A 24,568-nucleotide genomic window follows, 5' to 3' on the forward strand; every position below is an offset into this window, starting at 1 on the left:
ACTGTATTCAGGAAAAAGAATAATTAGACAAACAAGATAATCACACAATATAAGCTAAATTAAATTTCTTTTAGATATTTCCATTAAATTGTTTTATTTTGTACGATAATAATAATAACTTTTATGATGTATGTGTACATGCAGATATCTATGCGAGAATTGTATATAAAAAAAAGAAAATACTTATTTTAATAATGACCACTTAAGCTGTTCCTTCGCCGATTGCAATACCTGAAACAAAAGAAGACATTATGTCATGTATAAATCAAAATTATACCTTTCAACTTGAAAAATAAAAATGGTATAAATTAAAATATATATTACCTGTGCTACTGTTTGTTCCCCAAGTGGAATGTCATCCGTTCGCAATGCTACCCTTTGCACTACACTTGACGCGTCCGCATCCAGAATTATACTGAAAAGATAATTCTCGATTTTATCATATCACTTCAAAATTTGTTAAGCGAACAATATTCTATTTACCCGCCATCACAAATCTCATCCATCGCTAGCATTACTATGTCCAAACTGTCCAATACTGCTCTCTTTTCAACATTCTTGCGAAGAATTTGACTGACAGAGTCGTACAGGCAATTGAGGACACTCATAAGAATCAACTAAAACAAGCCCGATACGTTAGGTATATTATTGTGATAGTCTTAAGATATTTAACAATTATACAAACCTCATTTTCATGCGAACTGCCCATGACATAGAAAAACAAATCTACGTTACTTCTGTAGACACATGTTAAACCATCCAGCATGATAATCTCGGCATTCGCCCTGTGTGTTTTACTAAACAGATTCTTCTCAAAGGTTTTTTGCTCTTTTGATGTTGGAAATACATTCTTGTCGTAATACTTTGCCAGAATTCTGTTGCCATCATTGTCGAGAATAGCCATTCCTTTGACCGTGTACAATGTAGGTTCCTAGATCAATTTTCAACATCTCTTTAACTTGTAATAAATAATAAGATGCATATATTCACATGTAACACATATGTTTAGTGCGATATGTAAAACCATAAGATTTCGAATATTAATGTGTTGTCTCAAATTATTAACGGCCTTATTTTACATTAAAAATAAATCAAAAAATTAAACAAAATAGAATAAAAATTTAAAAGAAAAGATATACTATACAATTTGCTAGAAATCTCATTGTATACATTTGTTTTTTTCTTTTTGTTAAAAGTGCTTCCAAATCTATAAAGTTATCCAGCACATATATATCTAGACTTTTAGTTAAATATTTCTTTTTTTTGTAATAAAATGTGTCATTAGGTTATGTTGCAGAAAGTTCAAATATTTATTGCGCTAGAGAGAAACGTAAATACTAATATATTAATATTTTTATCATAAATATATGCTACAAGGTTTTATAACTATAAAATCAGTGAAGATTTATTTTTTTTAAAAACCTACCAATAATTGACCATCCATGTTTACATTAAATTCTTGTCGAACCGGAACACTGAATTCGACTAATTTTGACGTGTCCAGCTCCAGCAGTGCTGAAAAATGCCTAACTACAAACTTCCCTAGAACAATATTCTCATATAGTGTGAAAAATTCGCGCATGTGCAAAAATCTTTTATTTACATATTCCTTTGAAATAATAAATTTTCTACATACATTGTTAAATTTCATTACATATATGGAATTTTATACGAAATAAATAAAAAGGAAATTACCTACATATATACATATGATAAAGCTGTACTATTTTATTCAATTGTAGCAAAAAGCACCGGGCTTATCTTTCTCGAATTTCATATTACTTTAAGCACTAATCTCTTTTTAAGAACTTTGTAAACTTGCGGAAGAATTCTGGTCCATTCCAATAACCCCTGCAAAGTATTGATAGCGTAAATCAATGTAAAATTGTGCGTGTATATATTTGCAATATTATTGTTTATTTAAATTATATTTATATAAATATGTATATAAATTAATCTCACCTCAACATCAAGTGCCAGTATATAAATGGAAAGATATATTTCTTCAGCAAAAACATAAAATAGAATTCTTTGCCTTGATTCACTGGAAAAGTCTCCATAGGTTGCAAATTATAGTCAAACTCTGCCAGAATGCATTTGCCGTAACCAGTAACCAAGGGACATGATGCATAACCATCGTAAACCATCGTCATTGGTTTACCAGCTAAATCATCCATGATATTCTGATATAATACCTTTCCTTGTGCAGCTGTTAACAAATATTGTATATTTAAACTATTATATATAATCTTTATATATATTAGATTTATATGATATTATTTTACCTATCGCAGCCATTGTCTTAGAATTCGGAGTGTTTGTACAATCGCCTATACCAAATATATTTGGGTATCTCGTGTGTCGAAGTGTTTTTGGATCAACACAAAGAAATCCAGCTTCATTAGTCAATATTGGATGTTTTTTCAAAACTGCAGGAGGTCCCATTGGAGGCGTTACATGGAGAAAAGAGTACTAGTACAATAATGAAAAATATTCAATTTTATCATAATATATAGTCAAACATAAATTTCACTTTTACTTTGAGTAAAAAACATACATCTTGCACTGATGTTTCTCCTGGTGAGTTTAGTTTTTCAAACGTGGCTTGTTTTTTATTCGAGTCTATCTTCACCAGATTTGTTTGAAGATTAATACTAATGTCTCTCTCCTTACAAACATTCCAGAGGGAATCGGCATATTTTTTTACTCCAAATATAACCGGCAATGCCGTATTATACACAACGTCAATATTGTTACGCAAATTGTGCTTTAAGTATAATGATTATTAGTTAATATAATAAATAAAAATTCTTCTCGTAAATTAGCAAATTATAATAATTTCAGAGATATACCTTGCGAAAATAGTCCTCGGCAATGTAAGCGATTTTTTGTGGAGCGCCAGGGCATTTGACTGGTGTGTTTGGAAACGTAAATATTGCAGTTCCTGATTCAATCTTTTTAATTTTCCCAAAAACTTGGGATACAGTATCGGGCCCATAAATAGAGCCAACTTGCGCATTGGGATCATATAAGCTCTCCATTAAACCTGGAATCTATCAAAAATATTTTTATCATTGTATGAATCCAATTCAGTATCAAACACAATGTGTAGTACTACTATTTTACTATATCATATACTTTATCCCAATATAATTGCAAGCCTAATGCAACAATCATAATGTCATATTGTATAGTAGCTCCGTCATGTGTCAATACTTCATTAACATCTGGTTGAAATCCGACAATGGAAGCTTTTAGCCATTTTGCTTTCTTTGGCAGAACATTTTTCATATACCTCCTCGATGACTTAAAAGAACTAATGCCACCACCGATTAAAGTAAACAAGGGTTGATAATAATGAACCTGAAAAGATAATTTATTAATGAAATGCACATATTTTATATATAAATGTACAATGTAAATTTAAATTTTTTTTAACATCACTGGGTTCCAGCACAATGACTTGGCTTGGTCCATCAATTTTTCTTGATAGTTTTGCAGCCATTGAGCAGCCGGCAGTACCACCACCAACCACCAAGATTCTGCAACTAACGTGATAAATTTAAGATATCTTAAACATAAATGGCACAGCTTTTTCTTATATAAAAAAACTTACGTATGATGGATTTGCCTGTATTTATTTCTAGACGATATTCTTCGAGATAGTGATGTGAAATTCCGAGGTAATAGTGGACAGAGCATGATGTATCGTAAAGATTAAATGTGGCTCTGTGTACAATGAGTAAAAATATAATTTACAAGCACTTACGTAATATTCATTTACAAAATAATTTTGAATTCTTTCGTGAAATAACGTTTTCAATAATTTTAATACACCGGCAATTATCAAACACTATTCAAATCCAATCAAGCGAACGGCAAAATAAAATAGTATAAACTCCAGAATATATATGGGACGTGATAGGAATCATTGTAAATTATAAGTCGATATCCTATCAATGCGTATGAAACATCTGTATCTTATTTACATTTTACATATGATTAGATATTCGTATTTTTTTTTTTTTTTATTCCAGGTTAATCCCTCCGTCCTTCATGTCCAGTCGAAAGCTCGCGTGACAAACTTTCACTTTCGTGATATCATGAGTTTTCGAACTTGAAAAAAAAACGATCGAAGTTTCCTCGTTCAGCGGCTACATTCCAATATCCGCAATATCCGCGATTGTAATTTGTAATGTCTGACACATCCTTAAGGTACAATCTCATGTGCAGCAAAGAGGTCACGTGATCGAAATGGACGAATGAGTGACGACGGTCTGGCCGCTGATTCGTCCATTTCGATCACGTGACCTCTTTGCAGCACATGAAATTGTACCTTTAGAACATATATAAATGGAAGGGGAATACCTTTTGTTTCCCGATAGAAAAACGTGTCGGAAGGAAGTGAGAAAGAAAATCATATAATTACCTCTCTCTTGTGAGTAACTGCTCAAAAGTGCGCATGCACGGCTTACCGGTTTTGGGCCGAATGAAAAATAAGGTTACATTAGTCGCAATGTGTGTACTATACACAAAAGTATATATACTACAGACACGATGCTTGTGTGTGTAGTTACTCACAAGAGAGAGGCAACTACGATTTTCTTTCCCACTTCCCTCCGACACTTTTCAACCTGCAATTCCCTTTCCATTTATATATGTTCTAAGGACATATTACGAAAAAATATGCATAACCTTGGAGTAATGCGGCATTTACAATAGAGATTTTAAGCCCTAGGCCTTAAGAAATTGACCAATCACAATCAGGTATGAGAAGAATACTCGACTGTGATTGGTCAATTTCTTAAGGCTTAAAATCTCTATTGTAGACGCCGCATAAGAGGTGGTAAGAGCAACAAATGTCTCTCGTAGAGAGAGACATCTGTATGCTAAAACATGAAGTACTCGAAGAAGTCTCTACCACTGAAACATCAAGAGAAAAAATATATAAAAGATGAATATTATATTACATTTTGAATGCGTTAATTTTGCGTTAATTCTATTTAGATACGCACACATATAGACAGAAAAATCTCGAAATATCAAATTGATTATAAAACAAAATTAATTTCAATGATTACAAGCGAAATCAATCATATGATATAATATACAATATGATACGATATAATATGATATTAATACATTTTAATGTATTAAAAAAATGAATTTTTTTTCTTTGAAAGAAATTTTATACATGAAACCTATAAATCAGTTACTATAATGTACGCATGTGCATCCTGCATCCTCGCAAGATTTAAAATTGTGCGATCAATTCCATATAAATAAAATATATAAATGGCATAATTTAAGATGAATATGTATGTATGTATGTATGTATGTACAGAAGTGGACACAGGTGTTGAAAAAAGCCTTCGATAATATGCTTTAATGATCCTTTGCTTCTCTCTTTATTGAGGATAACTTTTTTGAACGCCGCCTTAAACTAGGCAAACTCGGCTCGGTTCAGCCGGGTTCTCGATCGCGCCAAAAATTCAAATTTGAATCATGTCCGCAGTTTGGGGACGCGAATCGTAACTCGGAGGTAAAAGGTAAAAATAAATCGAAATGGCGGCGGTTCTATTATGATTCTCAGGTAAATCTGAGAGAAAATAATATCACGCTTGTGTATTATTAGCGTTAACATTGTACAATAATAATAATGTCTCGCGTGAATAAAAAGTTTGTTTCGCCGCGATCGAGGACACTCACGGCAAATCGCAAAACGCACACGGTTTACGAGCGATAATAATGAGTTACATTCCTTCCTTTTGCTTTGCATATGGGTTGTTATTTTTTTTTTCTCCCTCTAAGTCCTTATAACTATTATGTACAGTATTGTGGACAAGATTCCTATCAACTTTCACTAGTAGCCCATTCCTCCTAAGGTCGCAATTAGCCGTCCGTTTCATTAACGCATTCGTAATTTAATATTCGGACAATGTCCTCGTTACTTTATGGTTTTAAATACGAGCCATTGGATGAACCAGTTTTAAGTATTTATATCAAAAATAATTAATATTAATATATTAATATTAATTAAATACATAAAAAAATATTTATTTTTTTCAATTTTAAAATCGAATTACAATTAATAGAATCTGTTACTATCGAAAAATATTTTGTCAAAAATTTGCTATAATTATGTGAACAAATTTTTATTATATTTTTTATACATAATGCAAGAAAAAACGAGAAAATAAAAAAGATTATATATATATATATAATTATAATATTATATAATCCTTATCATGAGTTGCATATAACGCTTCATACAATAGCTCGTATTAATCCCATAGTTGTGATAATTACATATACTAGCAAAATTAATTAACTATAAATGTCTAAGCAACCGAGAGGATAACGAAAAATATTATTAACGAAAGAAAATTGCTAAAAAAAATATAGTCTAGTTCTATCGTACTCTCTTTTCTCTTCTTCTCTTGATAACTTTCGCCAAAATATATTGTATCGGCGCGATAAAATAGACTTATCGTTCGCTATATTCTCTACCATAATAAGAATTAAAAATATTCCCGCCATATTATGCGAAACGCAGCATTGCTATTTTATCGCGCCAGTTATTCGATCGTCGTTTGACGATCTGTTCATCGTACGACGAAGGACATTGTCGCAATAATGCATCTTTGCATTACCTCGTTCTCAGATCATATATTGTCGATAGATACGATTCGTCGTACGCATTTCGCGTATGTCGATTAAGGAACACAAATATTCGCATATTAAAAAAGAACAAAAAAAGAGGAGGAATAAGACATGCAGTTACGCGTGTGAATCATTCACGATAGAGCGAAAAGGAAACATCCTAATGAAAATTCATCCAACATTTATCGACAATAATCAATATAACATTGGATTCTTTTCGGCTTTCAATACATAAACCTCTCGATAATAGAAAAATGCTTCTTATATATACATATAAAAAACGCAATAGTTTAACATATCTCTTTCTCTTATCTTGTTGCTGGATACAATGCGCACGTAATATAATTTTACACTTAACTTTTTATATAATTGACATTTAAGTCAGGCTTAATTTAAGTCGATCGTTATTTTAAAAAAAATATGGTTGAACGATCATCGACCGAACGAATGCGTTTTAATATACTATAATACCGCTTAACAAAGTATAATCGGTACGTATCATCGATCGACACAAATCATTGCGCACATATACATTGATTTTGCAGGTAATTGCGCATAACTATAGATCTTTGAAGAGCATTCGATTCGTGTGTGCACGCGAGTGTGTGTACGTGCATATATACGCGTCTCTTGTACGCATTCAACTATGCGTGATACCGTGCATCGAAGTAATTTACTCTCATTTGGTTTCTTTTGGCATACAAAATAATTTTATTTACAGTCTGTTGATAATATCAATATTACTCTATCATTCTTTATATATACTAACTTACTTTATAACTTACATAATAGTGTATTATATTTATTTACTACATTATGCAGGTAGAGAACTATTTACAGGATAATAAAACAAATATAAATATCATTTAGCAGATATTTCACTGCGTTTGTGAATGTGTATGCGTATGCGTTTGTTTCCTCTTATTTAAATCGATCGTTTCGTTGTAGAGATATTTGATGGATTTATCTCGCGGAACAATCACTAACAAGATATAGCATCGATAAAATTAACTTTGATGAAGTAAGTTGTCAAAACTGGAGGATTTAAGAATGTTAAATTATTATATGAAAAAATATGAATATATGTGTGACATCTCTCTATGACATCCCCATGCTGACGATGTAAAAAGAAATGAAAGAGAACATATCAATTAAAACACAGCCGGAAATAAGGCATTATTAAATGCATAATGTACTTGGAGTCAGGAAAAACGACTCTTAAATCTTAATTAACATAATAAGATTACTACTTCACTTAGAAAAGAGACTTACAATAGCTTGCGCATTTATATGTAAGGATATAATTCTAATATAATCCAAGTATGTAATTTTCCATCTATCTATCCCCCATCTATCTATCGAGCGAATTGAAACGCATCGCGGGGAGTTTTTGCTATTATATAATAATCTACTTAAAATTTTCATTGGACATAGCTATAAATTAAACTTCCAAAATTAATTGCCAAATTTTCCTCTGCAACGAATCAGTTTGGCGATCAATTTACGGGCCAAGAATATTCGGCGATGAATATTCACGTTCCTTCGAGTGAGGAACGTAATAAGTATGAAATATCTAGGATGACGAAATAGTGCGAGGAAAGAATCTAAGAATACAATTTTCGATTTTCTTTTTTTCTTTTCTTTCTTTCTTTTTTTTTGTTATCAAGATTCTATCTTCACAAAGTCTCGTCAGGCTTATAAAATCTCTTCTCTTCTCTAATCTTTCTTTTTCTATTCTGTCTAAAACAATCTATAACCATACTGTCATATTCCTTACAAAGCAATATATATATATATATATATATATATATATATATATATTAACTGCTTTCTATTGACTCTTAACACTTCGCTATTTTTGCACGAGTTGATTACAAAAGATATTTCTTTAATATTCTTTGGTTTAACAAGTAGAGTTAGCTGCAGCTTTTCTTTGTGAAAAATTAATAGCTGCAAATAATATCATAATTATCAATCATTTGAAATTTGAAGAGAGGGAAAGGGATAGAAAAACTAACATAAAATAAAAATAACTTTGACATAATTCAGATATAATAATGAATAAATATGGTCTCGCGCAAAAAAAAAATAGCAAAGTGTTCAACATCAATATTTACAATCCCAATAAATCCGTCAATGTATTATCACGCATATCATCGCTAACAGCTGATTTTCATTTATGACACGCGCAGTGGAACACCATTCTCAGTCTTGCAAATCAACAAGGATCATCCCCCTTTAAGAATCGACACTCAATTGTAACATATATGCTGTACGAATGGAAGACGAGTGAGTGAAAACATTATTTATCTATAATCATGGACGAATTAATATCTAGCTCATTAGAATTGTATAATTTTTTTCTTTTTTATTCAGATTTTTTACTACACAATGTTTCATTTTTTTTTGTTTTTTTTTTAAATTTCAGCTGTTGTGAAATATTTCTAGTTATTGTGCGATAACTGTACAAGTTTTTCTTTCGAAAAAGAAAGTGAAACAATATAGAAACAAAAAGAAAAGATAGGAAAGAACGAGAGAATGAAGAGATAATCCTTATTGAAGCAAACGATCGATTGCATAGCGGCAAATCAGACGATATCTCGCAGATATTCATCAAATATTTCCAAGATGTATCGATAGATATTTCTTCCTTGACGAAATCCGTCCGTTCAATAAGCTTTCGCTATTTGGAATTCACTCACTCTTTCCTCTTCAAATTGGACAGATCACTCGGGACACTTCCTTATTATTTAGTCCAACAGCATACTACGTCGTATGGAACTGCTGAGATTGCGATAGCTTGTTGGCGCTTTTGTGATGGCTGGATGTGTGTCTTTCCTGAAAACGACAAATAAAGATGTGACGTCTGCTGTGAAATAATGCAAAGATGAATCCGCTAATACTCCATAAACAGCTAATATATTATGTAAACAAATATGTCTCATATATTTTTAATAATCGAGTCTATTATTTTGAAAACAATAGAATTATATATTAAATACTATATAAACTTTAATTAAACGTGAATCTATAAACTAATCCGACATATATATTCGTTTTTAATAAAATCTCCAAAATAAACGACTCAATTCACACATTTTAATATATCTATGACTAAATGTAATACAAATTTTATTTTTCTTCTCTTTTGTACGTAATTTATTATCGTTTTTCGCAAGAACCCAATTTGTGAAGAGGATTGAGAGTAATGGATAATTTATCAAAAATCGATTGTTTAAGATTAATTCTAGCGTGTAAAATCTTTTGAAGACAAAGCATATGTAATGACATTTAATAATTAATAAGTCGATTAAAATTAGTAAAGCGAATAAAAAGAGAATAATGGGAATATTATATTAGGATTTTTGCGATGATCTTTTGATTTTCCTTTTATACTGTGAATACGATTATATGAATCGATGATGAAGCGTATCTTAATGAAGCTACACAAAGGAGAAGCTTTTACATTTGCGAATTCTATGCATAAGAATATATTCGAATTATAAAAATGCATAGCCTACGAGCGCATGCTCACGTTCATGCCATCATCCATGTGCGCATGCACACATATATGCACATATATATGCATGCACATACATTCACACAGGCGCACACCCGTGCGCGTATATATATATATATATATATATATATATATATATATATATAGACATACACGTGCACACATCGCAAAACAATTAATAATACTATTACAACAACAAGCAGCAATATAAACCAGCAATAACAATAATTGCACTCGTAACAATAGTAACAACAATAGTCCTAAATGTACCCTTCACCTAAGCAACGAGAACAAATGACATGACAGCAACGTAATTAATTTTTTCATTTTGTTGATTTGGCCGAATTTGTGTTTTGTGCGTAATAATAATATGACAATCATCGCAATATGGTACTCGTATATAATATATTAAGCCGTGATGTGTTAGTACATATAAAAGAAATACGGCGATACGGTATGCGATATTGCATATATTTATATGATATGTGTGGTATTAAGAAAAAGACAAAATAATCACTAAGGTACGTTTCGTTTGAACAGAATTTTTATTTGCGTTGCTTTTATATTTCTTTTTTTTTTTTCTTCTTCTTTGTCAACCACGTGACGCGTACGATCCCTGCTGTATAATCTTCTCTTCTTGCATGTAGAGCGGTTCCTGATAAAAATAACGTTCTATATCTTCGCGCGTATATATATATATATATATATATATATATATATATATATATATATATATACACATACACTCGTCTTTTGTACAGAGTACTACACGAACGCAAAATTAATGATAAATATTCATTATTAGATTAAAAATTGAAACAATTTTTAAGTTTTTGTAACTATATGTTAACAAACATTTTCATAATATCTGCATTTTTTTTCGAAACAGGTAGCGTACATGACAAATGGTGAATATACATCGTATACAGAATTTACGCAATAAACGTGTTCGCGTATATATATATGTCTCTTTTTTTCTTTTTTTTTGGCGAGAATTACTTGTACCTTAATATTTATATCCCTCAATTCACTCGTATCATTCGCTGCTCATGCGCTTGAGCTCGTACGTGTATACACAATATTTTAGTGTGACTTGTTTAAATCGATGTAGCATACGTTGGCTGGACAGCAGTTTAGAAACATTGCGGTTACACACTGATTTATTCGACCAATCCATTAATTCAAACCTAGATAGTTTTTTTTTTATTTTTATGACAAAATACATATATATGTTATCGAAAAAGTGGCGTAGTAATCGAGAGCAAAGAAAAATATTTCAATGATTAATAAACAAATATAAATTTTTTTAATTCAAAATATTTTTGTGAAAAACGCATAAAAAAACTTCACACATCTTTTATATATATATATTATGTATTATATCTCTCTCGCATATGCTTGTCTCTCTCTCTCTCTCTTTCTCATTGTTATATATCAAATTTGACATCAATCACGGATCATTTATTAAATTTCAAATTATTGTTTTATTAAAAAAGTTCTTGTCATTATTTAGGTAATTTGCAACATCGAATACTTCGAGACAATTAGTTTTAGATAATATTCTTATTAAGATAAGATCAAATAAGTTGCAATTTTAATCAACGATAACATTCATTAATTCGATACAAAAATTAAGGCCATCATAAAATTTTCGCCACGAAATCAGCTCTAAATTGGTCCAAAAATTCGTCACGTTAACGAAGAAAGATGATAATCGGACGCCATGTAAATATATATATATTCTTTTTCTCTTAAATTTCTTACGATCACAGAATATATAAGAACTAGAAATTTACCTTAGCAATTATTTTGTCTTTCCACTATTATCGTGATTGCACAATATGACTACGCAGTTTCGCGTTAACTCTTCAACTCGCGCGTTTTATTCACTGTGCACGATTCCATAATGATACTGGCAATATATTAGATTTACATTTAATAGAAATTAAAAAAAAAAAACATTTAAATCGCTTGGTATTAATTAATTTGCAACTTTAAATCACAGAGAAGAAACGTGTTTGATAACATCATTTCTCTCATGTAGCATTTCTTAAAATTCCTTAGTGCAACACTAAAATATCACATTCTGAAAACAACGTTTTTACTTTTATAAAATATTGAATATGTATATATAAATACTAATAGAGATTATCTAAAATAAAGTTGAAATATCCGACTGCACGTACACGATGAGAAAAGTCGCGATTAAAAGTACATGTGCCTAAAAAAATTATTTCGTCCCATGTAAACTTCAATATGATAGTTATGGAAAGCTAATTGATATCAGAAAAATATCATATGTTAAATATATAGCAACATTTTACGAGGAATTTACACCATAAAGCCATAAATAATATTTACGGCATTAGATAAAACTAAATCAAAGTCATTAAAGTGGAATGAATTAGAGATAGACAAAAAATATCAGCAGTCATCTAGAAACTAATTATAAAAAGACACCAGATATATGAAAAACTTTATAAAAAATTGAATAAAGAGATTTAGATTGTGTGTGCGTGGGATAGATCAAATTAAAATGTGAATAGTGATCCTTGTAAAAATTCACAGAATTCAATAGATTACATACATACACATATGAATATATACATATTCATACACGTAATACAATATACACATATATGTATTACAAATGTTAAAAATAGTAAAAAAGTGATTTTAGCGCATTTTCAAAGCATATTCAAATTTACACGGGAAGAAAAAGCTACATAGTTACACACAGGATATCATTAAAGATTATCACATCTATATCGTTAATCATAATTCCTCTGCAATCTTTTCGCAAATCAATTAATATTGGCGTACGTTAAAATAGCGACAGTAATCGTGACAATAGTTATAACAATTAACAACAATGATACATTTTCACGATTCCGATATAATATCGCTTTCTGCGCGCGCATGTTATATATATTATATTATATTATATACAATCCTTAAAAAATATTCATATATATATATATATATATATATATGCAATATATAGGAAATATACTCCAAGCGTAATATATATCGCGATCGCATAATTTAATCCAACAAGTTCCTGAGTCAATATTTGTTCTATAAAAATTCCACATTATCTCGTTAAGAAAAATATACATAACATTTAATCGAAAAATTATAAATAATCTCCGATTCAATAACAAAAGTTCGTGTTTCTTCTCACAATTGATTCTTCATAAATATTATCGTTTATTCTCTTGGCCAGCAAAAGCGTTGCTCAAATTTCTGTCGCTACTCGCTAAATTACCTTCACGAATATAGTTTTTCGAAAATGATACCATTGACGCCCTATCGAATATTATAGTCGCTTTCTTCGCTACTATACGCTTTCCTACTATATATTTTCGTCTATCAGTCTGGCAGTGTCTTTTTTCTCAAACTTTCACAATACAGTTTTCTTCTTTATCGCAACTATGGCTGTAAACTTATACTGTGTGACTTTTTTATAAAAATGTTCATATATATATATGAACCGATAGTTAATTGTGTTAATTAATAGTTAATTATTATGTGATGTATCGTGATGAGGATAAAGCGCATGTAAAAATGTGTGTAGAGACATCTGAAAAAAGTAAGAATTTTCAAAAAATTTCTTGTTTCTTGTAAAATTAATGTCTTTTTACAAAATAAAAAACCGAGCACTATTATAATTGCAAGAATATAAATTATGTTTAGAAAGACAAATATCAAATATATGATTTTAAGATCACTTTAAAATAATCATCAACGAGCTAATTGGGAAATTTTTTGAAAATTTTAGAAATTATATAATATAAGTTTCAAAGATGTAACAAAGCTATTGAAATAATAGATATGAATCATAGATTAGAATCATAGATAAAATCATAGTACATATTTCCAAGGTATACATATATATTTAAATTTATACAAAAATATTATATATTTATATGCAGAGGATTTCATATTAACAGGAATTATCACCCTTGTTCTTAATCATAAATCCTCTTTCAAATTTTGAGAATTATATTTATATACAACTTTTATTTTTATAATTTAATTATTCTTATTATCTTTTAAATCATTATGTATATAAAAAGAAAAGTAATAACAAGCAAGTCTATTTCTATAGCATACTCTTATAATATGTAGATCATGCTGGCTTACAGGGATCTTAGATAGATATAACATTGAGTGAATTCAATTTTAAAGGGAGAAAATCAAAAGATATGAATACAAAATACTGTAAACCACATCAAATGATTACAGCACTAATAACTTTTATTATTATTATTATTATATATATATAATAATAAAAGTTATTAAATTTATTAATTTAATTAAATTAAATTTATAAATATATATATATATAAATTTAATTTCAATTATATAATATTTATATATGAAATTGATTATATGTAACCAAAGATTGGACATTTTCTACACGATATCAACTACAATATTTGTGTACGTTTTTTTATAGTTTTTTAAGCACACAAATTGCATATTTAAGTTGACATTATTACGATTCCAACAAGTTTCGAATCGATAGAAATTTCACTACAACAGAATTAAAATATTGAAATGAAATACCAACTAAAGTTTTCTACAATGGGGATATTATGCTACATGTACAAAAGGAAGCGAGAGAGAGGGGGGGGGGGGGGGAGGGAGAAAAAGAGAGAGGAAGAGAGAGAAAGAGAAACAATAAAGCAATTATGTAATAAAAAGTAAATAATGTACAATAGTGTCACATGCTACTATTTCTCTACCAAACTATTTCACAAACTCTAAGAAAGAGAGGAAAAAATTAATAGCGCTTTCGCCCGGCTTTGGATAACTCTGAAAACTATTAACAATATAACAGTCTCACGTAGATCTCGCATAACGGTCTCCAACGTCTCACATTCAAGTATAAAAAAAAATATATATATATATGTGTGTGTGTGTGTGTGTGTGTGTGTGTGTTTGTGTTTATATATACATTTTTTTAAACTATATATTTTTATTATATATTTTTTTCAGTGTCCAATAAAAATTTATACAAAAAGATAATTGCTTCCGGAGCAATTCACTTATTGTTGGTCGAAAATGCTGCAGGAAAGAAAAAAGAAAGTATCGTTCAGCGGATGCGGGGGACTTTTTCTTCCTCTTCGCCAGATATATAAATATCTGTATTAATCTCAAAAAAGAAACAACAAATCATTCGTAAAAAAATAGAAGGCACACGGACAAAATGACAATGAAAAATATGATTGTTTTAATAGAAATACGTTTCTATCTACCGAATATAATTTATACAAAGTATATACATGCAAAGAAAACTGTACAGGAAAAATATATAAAGAAAATAAAGAAAAAGAAAAATATTTATATTAATATAAGATGTATGTATGTCAAATTGTCGACCTGTCTTCCACTCTATGAACGTTTTTTTTTTCTTCTTTGTGAGCCTCATCTAAATCACGAAAGATCGTGTTGTCAATGAATTTTACTATATCTGATATTCAAATTCAGATTCTTTTTTATGTTTTTATTTACATCCGCCTGTCAGTATCATCATATGAAAATATATTTTTACTAATTATGAAAAACCAGGGTATAGATCATGTAACTTTTCCCTAAGGTGAAAACATAAAAAGTTAAAAATTTTATTATTGAAATTAATAATAAAATTCTTTATTTTTCACGTTTCCGCTCTAGGAGAAAGTTACATGTTCAGAACGGAGCAAAGAATGAAATATTATTAACATTCTAGCTCCTCCCAATTTCCTCTATTATATGTACATATATTGTCCGTCCTACCGAACGATACGAAATAGAGATGTCTTACTCCGGTATAGAGGGAGGAGGTGGTGGAGGTGGCGGGGGTGGCGGTCCGCTCGGCAAAGGTGGTGGAGATGGAGGCGGTTCAAGCGGTGGTGGAGGCAACAACTGCGTATCATTCTGCCGAGCGGCCGATTGATTCTGGTGCATTATATTTTGTTGATTCTGATAGAGATGATTCGGGAGTAAAGACGGCGGCGGCATCGACGTATTAATTGTGCCGCCGTCCGGTGTCATTATCAGGGCGTTCCCCGCCGGGTACATTGGATACTGAGATTGCTGAAACTGTTGTTGATAGTACTGCTGATACGCGGGATCATACATATACCCAGCGGGTGCGCCAAAATGCATCGACGACGGATAGTTAGCGTAAAAATACGGTTCTGCGGCTTGGTCGAGGTAGCCAGCAGCCCCTCTCGCGTCGTATCCGCCAACATCACCGCGAACCGCGGCCGGGGGATGATGGGATTGATGGGAATGATAAGGAACCTGATGATGTTGATGATCGCGGCCACCACGGCCGTTATCATAATTGTCACGCTGGTAGTGACCACCGGCGCTACCACGCTGACCGGCAGCCGCGTGATGTGGTGGTGGTGGCGGAGGACCGCGACCGTCGTAATGCTGACGGCCGCCTCTACCACGTACCTTATTATTGCTGCCGGAGTTATAATGTCTGCCGTTCTGCCGTTCTCCAGGTCGGTGGCTCTGGCCGTAACCCGTCGCGGGTATCATCACCGTCTGCTTCTTTGTTGTAGGTAGCGAGGAATTGCTACCGAGGATCACCGAACTGTTGCCGGTCATCTCGACGAAACGCTTCCGAGTCGTTGGTTCATTCGTGGATAATTCGGAAGAAAATTGGGCAGAGACGCTCGAACCGTTCGTCGACGACGATGACGGCGGTGGCGCGGAACTCCTGGAAATACCGTCAGTACGTATTTTGATCTTTAGCGAACCCTGTACCACTGGCAGCTGCGCAGGCGAATTAGGCACATTGTCAGTGCCCTTAAGTCGTTCCTTCGGAATCTTGATCTTTAAGCCTGTGCCCTGCGGCGATATGTTCTTATTCTCCGACGAGCTGGAACCTGCGCTAAGCATAGTGGACGATGTTTCCGTGCTTAGGTTCAACTTGTCCTTGGGGATCGTGATCTTAATTGGCGCCGCTGCCGGTGTTTCCTCGCTCCTCTCCTTTTTCTCACGGTGCCTCTCCTTGTCCTTGTCCTTGTGTTTATGCTTATGTTTCTCTTTACTCTTCTCTTTATCTTTGTGCTTGTGCTTTTCTTTCTTCTTCTTCTTTTCACTCTTGTGATGTTCAGATCGCTTCTCTTCAGTCGAGGGAATTACCATCTGAACTGATCCGGAAATTGTTGGCATTGCCGGTTCTGCCATATTATTATCGCTATTTGGCAGCATCATCGGCACACTATCGGAAAGAACACTGATATCGACCGTTGAGGCTATTGACGTGAAATTATCACTCATGGTCGGTATAGACAAGCAAGGAGTTGTCACTGGCAGCTGATGATCCATCAACGAATGATGAATAGATTGTTGCTGATGTTGCTGTAGTTGTTCCTGATGCATTTGCTGAGAGGGTACTTCACTAACCTGTTGCAGGCTCTGCAACAGCGACGGCATCGGTGCCAATGGTTCTTGAAGTAATGCACTTATACTCTGCGCGGATTTGATCGGCGACGAATATTCGAGTTTCGGCTGCAAGTGAGAATGCAGCGACAATTCCGAAGGCCTGTGCCCCGGTTGATCCTTCTCTATGTAAAACTCCAAGAGTTCCCTTTTCACACGTTGTTCCGGAAATTCGTGCTTTATCACATTAAGATCCATACCGTTTGTTAGCGTGTGCACATTTAGTGACGAAGCTTTTTGCTGCGCAATCGCATTGAAACGCGGCGGATCCGAGTCAAACGGTTTTATGAGTTCCGGCGGCTTCAAATCATTAATGACAGACGATGCGCTGCTGCTTCTGTTATTAGACGTTGACGGATTGTCGCGTATTGGTTGTATCAAGTCGGGTACGCGACCGAGCATCTTCATCGCCTCCAGACTGGATGTATCTTCCATTTTTTTCTCTGTTTTTTTCACAGACTGTTCACTCTCACCAATACTCGACGTACGAGCTCTCTTATGCACGAATGTCATCCCATCGTTGGAGGATGACCGTTTCATCGCTGATGTGTCTTGCGAAGTCGGGGAATTTGCAAATGGCGACACGCGTTCCTTCACCTTCGTGGCTGCGGAGAGTGGCTTTTGCTTTGATTTAGGCCTCGCACCACCTTGAATATGCGATTCTCTGGGGGTGGTTGGCGTCTCTGGACTAAAGAGTGATTTGTGCTTGCCAGGCGGTGTGTGCAAGTGCGAGCTCTGCTGCATGTCGACGGAATTTCTCTCAATGGGATCCTCGTGCACAATTGTTCGCGGTCGCTTCTCCGATTTTGGATCATCCATGTTATTCAAATTCAGGCAAGATTGGGAATTGCCATTTTTGATGGTATCCTTGAGAATCTGGGATACACCCTGTGCAGTATGCTGATTGTACATTTGCGCCTTAGTAGGCGCAGACTTTTGCGTCATCTGTGACGGCAAAGCGCTCGGCGATATATCCTGAGAAAGAGCATTCTGACCGATCATCGCCACGTGCTTCGTATCGCTCGTTAATGAACTATTTTGCGACTTGTCCTGCTGCTGATTGTATTTAGAATGATGCGCCTGCTGTTTTTGCTGCGCATTCATCAAATACGGCATGTCCTGCTTCGGCGGCGGCAACGGTTTCTCGATCAACTTTCGTACTTCCTCGCATCTTTGTTCCAACGTTTCTGTCTTTCGTCGTTGATTCTCGATTCTATTTATATCTTGATACTTGGCAGATTTGAGCCGTGGATCCTCTCCTCGATACAACCTCTTATCATGCGCTTGATGTTTGCTGTCGAGTGCGTTCAGTCTATGTCCACTATGATTGTTGTTACTTATTTTCTCTTGTAAACTACCATATCCCGAAGAATCTTGCGTGACGCTGCTGGCGTCCGATCGATGAGATACAGATTCGGACAAAGAACTGTCCAAGTTGGCGTGAGCATGTGACGAATGCACGATACTGGTGTTTGTGCCTGTTGCACCAGTATTATGCTCTCTCGACAATCGTTGCCTATTGGAATCGCGATTAGGTTCTCTAGGATGACCACTGGCGGAATGTCTCTGTGGCACTGGTTGAGCAACCTTCATGTCTGGTCGATGATGATGATTGTGATGAAGACTCGTGCTCTTTTGCACCGGCATTTGATGCTTGCTCGGCACGCTTACATTCGACATGGACTTGTGATGATGCGAATGATGAGGAGGCTTGTTAGGATCGGCAATGTGGCATCCAATTGCTACGGCTGCCGCCGCCTTTTCCCGCTCCAAACGCTCACGTTCCTTCTTCTCACGGTATTCTCGATAATCCATCATCGCCGCTCTCGACGTCGATATTCCTACGGTCCCGGTTTTTTTCTCATCCTGTTTCTCATGTTGCGTATGATGAGAGCGACTCGAATGACCGACTGCGACGACAGCACCATCCGTCGTATGATGAGAAGAACGACTTGAATGAGGGACGACGCCGTCCGCCGCGTGATGCGAGCGACTCGAATGAACACTGGCAGCAACAGAGGCGGTAGTGGTGGAAGTGGAGGTTATGCTGTCTGTTGTATGATGGGATCGATTCGAATGAACAGTAGCGGAAGCAGTGGCATTACTATCCACCGAGTGATGAGAACGCATTAAATGAGCGACGGCAGCAGCAGCAGTGTCAGGCACTGCCGGAGATTGTACTCTACGTGGTTCGGTATCCTATCGGAAAGGAAAAACCGAGTTAGAATCTGCTCATAGAATATCAGACTGTAAAAATATTTAATTCATAATATCGCGCAAGATTGAAAAGAGAGAGAGAGAGAGAGAGAGAGAGAGAGAGAGAGAGAGAGAGAGAGAGAGAGAGAGAGAATAAAAAGCATAACGAGATTGTAGAATCTTGTGTGTTACTTACAAATGGGGAATTTGGTAAACTTGGATGATGAATGCTTGGACTCTGACTTGCAGAAATACTCATAATTTTCCTTTTCAATCTTGATGGACACTTGTCGAATATGTGTAAAAACTCGTCTGTCAGTTCTTGAAGTAAGTCTGCAGTTACAGTCTTGTCTACGTACCAGAACCATTGTCTTCCTTCAGTACTTTGAGGTATCTGTATATAAAAAAGAAAAAGTATCTGTTAGGAAATCATATAAGTCAACGTAAAGCGAGAAAAATTAAAACAGACATAGATTGATAAATTAACAAAGATAAGTATAATGAATATGACATCGATTGTTACAATATTCATTTGTATTATTTTCAGATTATTCCGCATAAATCTGCGTACATATTTATGAAATATATAGCTCTCTTACCTCCCAATTAGACCATTTACATGCAAGATGTATACAAAAGCAGGCGACAACTGTGGGCTTATATTGCAGACACATTGTCGTCAAATGTAAACTGAAAAGAAATACTCGTATAAAAAATAATGCATAACTTATAATTATAAGATTATTATTATTTAATAGCTATACAGATTTGCGAATCAAAACATAAATGCTCGCTTGCGACACAATGATAAGCCTGTATACAGTTTTAGTAATATTAGGAAGTAATATGCATTACCTGTTAGATGCCATAAAGTATGATGTTTGAGCTAATTCTTTGCTTGCTAAAATAAAAAGATTACATAATTCAATGTAATTGAAACAAAAGTAAAATGCTGGGATGGCACAAGAATTTAATTTGTACCTTTCACTAATTGACAGCATCTGACAACATGGGTGTGAGGATGATCAATAGCAACATCAAACCCTAACGTCTGTAGAAGAGCATTTTCATTGAACACCAAATCTTGAGCTTGTTCAAGAAATTGCTATAAGTAAAATGCATTATTATAAGATAATATTAAGAATAGATAAAATGTGATTTAATTATATCATTGAAACTTACCTCGGATCTACTGTCAGGTGGTGGTTGGTCTCTGTGGAGACACATGTATGCCATTTTGATGACGTGTTCTAATTTCCTTGGCTGTTCTTCTACTTTCGCTGCTAAAAAAAGTGACGCCACAGCAATAGCATTTCTGTGGAACTGAGTTAGCGAATGGAATACGTAGAACCTGTGCATGTAGACTATAGCTGTGTTGATACATAATTGTGATCTTTGTTTTGTGAATTAAGGAAAACATTTCATTTTCATAGAATTTATAGAAATTGAAAATTGCTAGAATATTCATGGAAATACTATAAAATTGTATAATTTGTTTAGCACAGAACAATTAGAAATTATACAATTATTAGCTTTATATTTTTGATTAGCGCGGTACAAGTGCGTTAAATAATATTACAACAATATTTATTATATCCTTATATGATAAGCGCATTCTTCAAAATTTATATAAATTTTAATTATTAGTACTCTCAGAATATTATACAGTTGTTAAAAAATAATCATAATTATACACTATCCTTTGCAGAATATCGCATTAAAAAAAAAATCAATAAATAAAAAAGATCTGCATACTGTTTTTATTGGAATACGACTGAATATAATTGCAAAGTATATTATTACATCTATCAGAATATACACGACAAATTTGTTTTCAATTTGTATCAATATACTAAATAAAACAGTTTGCAACATCTTTTATTTATGCAAATATATATATATGTATATACAATTATATTGTACATAGTAACAAAATATTTTCATAGAAACGTTTTAAAAAAACTTTACATAACTAGATATTGTAAACGATCACTTTTTTACGCATATCTATATATAAAACCTAATAAAAATATGTAGCAATATTTTCAATCCATAGTACTATCTCTGCAGGATAATTCATAATGTATACAGATACAATTAATAAATAAAAAGATGATCCAATCACAATATTCTCCAAATTCAAAAAACAATATAAAGAAATTCTTTAGAGGAAACTTCTTTTTAAATTTGGAAAAGAATAAAAACAATAACAAAAAAATATAGGATTATATTTTTCTATTGCTACGTTCTCATAAAAACACGATACGATTATTCAAATGGTAAGATTAAAAAATAGAAGATACAATAGTTTAGAGGTATAAAAAGAATTTATTTAGTTTTATTTTCAGATTACATTCACACATGTCAATTTCATGAAATGTGTCAACAATTTTGTTTATACTTTTTCCTAATAATAATAATAATAATTTAGTGTACGATAGAATTTGATAACAGTTCTGTGAAGTTTACTGAAATATTAATATACACCATTAACATATAATCCGTATATATCATATATATATATATATATATATATATATATGTATAGAAAAGAAATTCAAAGTGTAAAGAAACAAAAACATTAATATCTTTTAACAATCTTTTTAGCTAAATATATTGAAAAGGAACAACTGCTTTTTGCACGATGTAGGTGAATAAATATAGCTGACGATTGCATTCTGAAAAGTTCTAAAATCCATTATAAGGATCCGAGATAAAAATCAATAAGTTTTTCCACATATTTCCAAATCTATTCCAACATTGCGTAATGATCCGCAATGATGGTACTGTGTTAAAACTTGAGTAATATTTGACGTTTCTTACGTTTCTACACACGCCTAGAAAATAAAAATTCAAATCTTATTATTGCGACGACATGAAATACTTGGGTCATCATGAAAATATCAATAGGATGAAATTTAGTAGTTTACATTACTATGAAATTTGATTCAGTAAGAATAATACTTGGATCTTTCTTTACTTTCTTAACAATCAGTATTCTCCATTATTTTTTGCTTACCATTCAAACAATACATACACACACACACACACACACACACACACGCGTATTTCGTGTAGCGTGACACGAGTCTCGTGTCTTCGATCGACAGTTTCCTCGTGCGAAATAAATTTTCCTCTTTTTTGTCGTTGTAGAAATTTGCAAGTATGATCGTTTACGATACCTGTAATGCACGAAATTCCAATATGGTGAATCCACTGTTCCCGTCCATTCCATCGTGTCGAGAGACCGCTCGACACGTGTTTAGGATTAACACGGGAACGCGACGTGCAGTTATCTTTTATTACGATAATGTCAGAATTAAATCAACGACGAGAAACATTATCTACGATACGAGACGAGATGAGAGATGTTGCAAGAAGCGTGGAAGAACGCGAGGAGATAAGTTTGTGCGTATAAAATAAAAAAAGGATACACCACGAGTCTTTGTCCCATATCCTGGATGAAATTGGCCGCCTGTTGTCGATAGCTCAGTTCCTTGTCCCCGTCGATGCCGAATCTTCTGCTCGGCGTGTTTGCAAGCTGCTCTCTCGTAAAGTACCATCGTTCGTCAGCCGCCATTTATATGTACACACAATTCACTCGGGATCGAGTGAAAACGATGCACACACGATTCACGCGATCGTGTGAATATGGACTAGCGGGGGAGGGGGAGTTTCGAAGACGAGCACTCGATATAAGCGCAACTAGAGTCACGTCCCGCCGTCTAATGTCACTCGCACGTGTCTAATCGCTCCCTCGAACCATCCAAAATGGCGCCGTAGTGGTATACGATATCGTAAACACCGCGGAGAACCTAGTTGTTGCTCGCGAGAGAGAGAAATAAATCTTTGCAACGAAAAGAATTTTCTTCTCACGAATTGTGTTTTTTTTTTTTTAAGTTTCACACCACGTGATACGTATAAACGACTAGTTCGACCGACGAGAAGTTAGAAATTTCTGACAACTTGTCGCGCCATTGCCTTGCAATCGTATCACCTTGCTCGTTTCTGCGGCGAAAGCACGCGGCATTAATTACGTCAGGAGGACCCCGTCGTTAAACGAACGTAACGTAAAGCATGAATTCCCTCTGCGATTATCGATTCGCGTGATCGTGAAATGCGGAATGATCGAGAACGCGCTCCCATAACCTCAGCCGCACTTGATCGAGACGGCGCGTCGTCATCGGGTTCTCCTCCCTGCAATCCCCCGACGTGACGACGTAACGCTGACGATCGAAGTTGTATCGGTCGCATTACACGTTGCGTAACTCGTGGACGAACCGCATCGTCGAGACCACGTTCACGTCGTCATCGTCTTCCTCCTGCACCTCCTCCTCCTCCTCCTCCTCTTCCTCTTCTTTCTCTTCTTTTAGGGAATGTTCGTCCCCGCGAGTCCTCTTCCGACTCGGGTTTCGTCGCCACTCGAAGGTAGCGCCGATCGCGCTCCAGCGTACGCGCTTCCCGACGTGCACCCAGACTATTGGACAAATTTCACGAACACCGTGAAAACGTATCTAGATAAACTCGCAAGATACGAACCAATCGAACGTATAATTCGATTCGTCGTGTTGTGGCGCGTTCAGGAAACGACCGTCGAGCATCGTCTTGTCAACACTCGACGTTGATTTGTTGGTTTCTAGAAGTAAGAACCAATCGCGTTCGATTGATACTCAACGGTTGGGTCTCCTGAAAGCACCCATCGCTACCTTCATCTAGGACTAGTCGCGCGATTGGTTGATC

The 24,568-nt window shown here is 34.0% G+C and overlaps 3 protein-coding genes across 7 annotated transcripts; all 3 read right to left on the reverse strand.

The window, feature by feature from the left end:
- Positions 1–77: 77 nt before the first annotated feature.
- Positions 78–1,789, reverse strand: Zetacop (COPI coat complex subunit zeta). The gene is made up of 6 exons (XM_070306880.1): positions 1,700–1,789; positions 1,427–1,542; positions 686–931; positions 484–617; positions 325–415; positions 78–231 (listed from the first exon to the last, which is right to left on the reverse strand). Exons 1-6 carry the CDS (start codon positions 1,707–1,709, stop codon positions 184–186), a joined length of 645 nt encoding a protein of 214 aa, XP_070162981.1. The 5' UTR covers positions 1,710–1,789; the 3' UTR covers positions 78–183.
- Sqor (Sulfide quinone oxidoreductase) lies at positions 1,714–4,188 on the reverse strand. 3 transcript variants are annotated; one of them, XM_070306870.1, is made up of 9 exons: positions 3,990–4,188; positions 3,617–3,729; positions 3,440–3,542; positions 3,139–3,363; positions 2,853–3,053; positions 2,558–2,767; positions 2,286–2,472; positions 1,963–2,209; positions 1,714–1,851 (listed from the first exon to the last, which is right to left on the reverse strand). In XM_070306870.1, exons 2-9 carry the CDS (start codon positions 3,700–3,702, stop codon positions 1,791–1,793), a joined length of 1,320 nt encoding a protein of 439 aa, XP_070162971.1. In that variant the 5' UTR covers positions 3,703–3,729; positions 3,990–4,188; the 3' UTR covers positions 1,714–1,790. The 3 variants fall into 3 exon arrangements, with proteins under 3 accessions (XP_070162971.1, XP_070162969.1, XP_070162970.1); XM_070306868.1 differs by having other exon boundaries at positions 3,440–3,548; positions 3,990–4,187; XM_070306869.1 differs by having other exon boundaries at positions 3,440–3,548; positions 3,816–4,187.
- A 4,278-nt stretch (positions 4,189–8,466) lies between these two features.
- On the reverse strand, positions 8,467–24,305 carry LOC138939633 (cyclin-T). 3 transcript variants are annotated; one of them, XM_070307611.1, is made up of 8 exons: positions 23,263–24,305; positions 21,011–21,221; positions 20,810–20,933; positions 20,684–20,729; positions 20,428–20,518; positions 20,025–20,222; positions 16,637–19,831; positions 8,467–9,501 (listed from the first exon to the last, which is right to left on the reverse strand). In XM_070307611.1, exons 1-8 carry the CDS (start codon positions 23,406–23,408, stop codon positions 9,430–9,432), a joined length of 4,083 nt encoding a protein of 1,360 aa, XP_070163712.1. In that variant the 5' UTR covers positions 23,409–24,305; the 3' UTR covers positions 8,467–9,429. The 3 variants fall into 3 exon arrangements, with proteins under 3 accessions (XP_070163712.1, XP_070163713.1, XP_070163711.1); XM_070307612.1 differs by lacking the exon at positions 8,467–9,501 and adding an exon at positions 13,174–13,766; XM_070307610.1 differs by lacking the exon at positions 8,467–9,501 and having other exon boundaries at positions 15,400–19,831.
- Between the last annotated feature and the right edge of the window lie 263 nt (positions 24,306–24,568).

This window comes from Polyergus mexicanus, unplaced genomic scaffold (genome assembly GCF_030449975.1).
Source record: "Polyergus mexicanus isolate NDT 795.1 unplaced genomic scaffold, iyPolMexi1.0 SCAF_14, whole genome shotgun sequence".
NCBI lineage: Eukaryota > Metazoa > Arthropoda > Insecta > Hymenoptera > Formicidae > Polyergus > Polyergus mexicanus.

What these genes read in the sequence shown, in the direction of transcription:
- Zetacop (XM_070306880.1), bottom strand. An exon ending in GCAGTTCGCATGAAAATGAG is followed by an intron (nt 618 to 685) that starts GTTTGTATAATT and finishes GGCTTGTTTTAG; the next exon opens with TTGATTCTTATGAGTGTCCT. An exon ending in GATGAGATTTGTGATGGCGG is followed by an intron (nt 416 to 483) that starts GTAAATAGAATA and finishes TTATCTTTTCAG; the next exon opens with TATAATTCTGGATGCGGACG.
- Sqor (XM_070306868.1), bottom strand. Translation starts at nt 3,702, where the DNA reads ATGCTCTGTCCACTATTACCTCGGAATTTCACATCACTATCTCGAAGA. An exon ending in CCGAGGACTATTTTCGCAAG is followed by an intron (nt 2,768 to 2,852) that starts GTATATCTCTGA and finishes TTATACTTAAAG; the next exon opens with CACAATTTGCGTAACAATAT. An exon ending in GAGAAACATCAGTGCAAGAT is followed by an intron (nt 2,473 to 2,557) that starts GTATGTTTTTTA and finishes TTATTGTACTAG; the next exon opens with TACTCTTTTCTCCATGTAAC.
- LOC138939633 (XM_070307610.1), bottom strand. Translation starts at nt 23,408, where the DNA reads ATGGCGGCTGACGAACGATGGTACTTTACGAGAGAGCAGCTTGCAAAC. An exon ending in CACCTGACAGTAGATCCGAG is followed by an intron (nt 20,934 to 21,010) that starts GTAAGTTTCAAT and finishes TTTTACTTATAG; the next exon opens with CAATTTCTTGAACAAGCTCA. An exon ending in TACTTTATGGCATCTAACAG is followed by an intron (nt 20,519 to 20,683) that starts GTAATGCATATT and finishes ATTTCTTTTCAG; the next exon opens with TTTACATTTGACGACAATGT.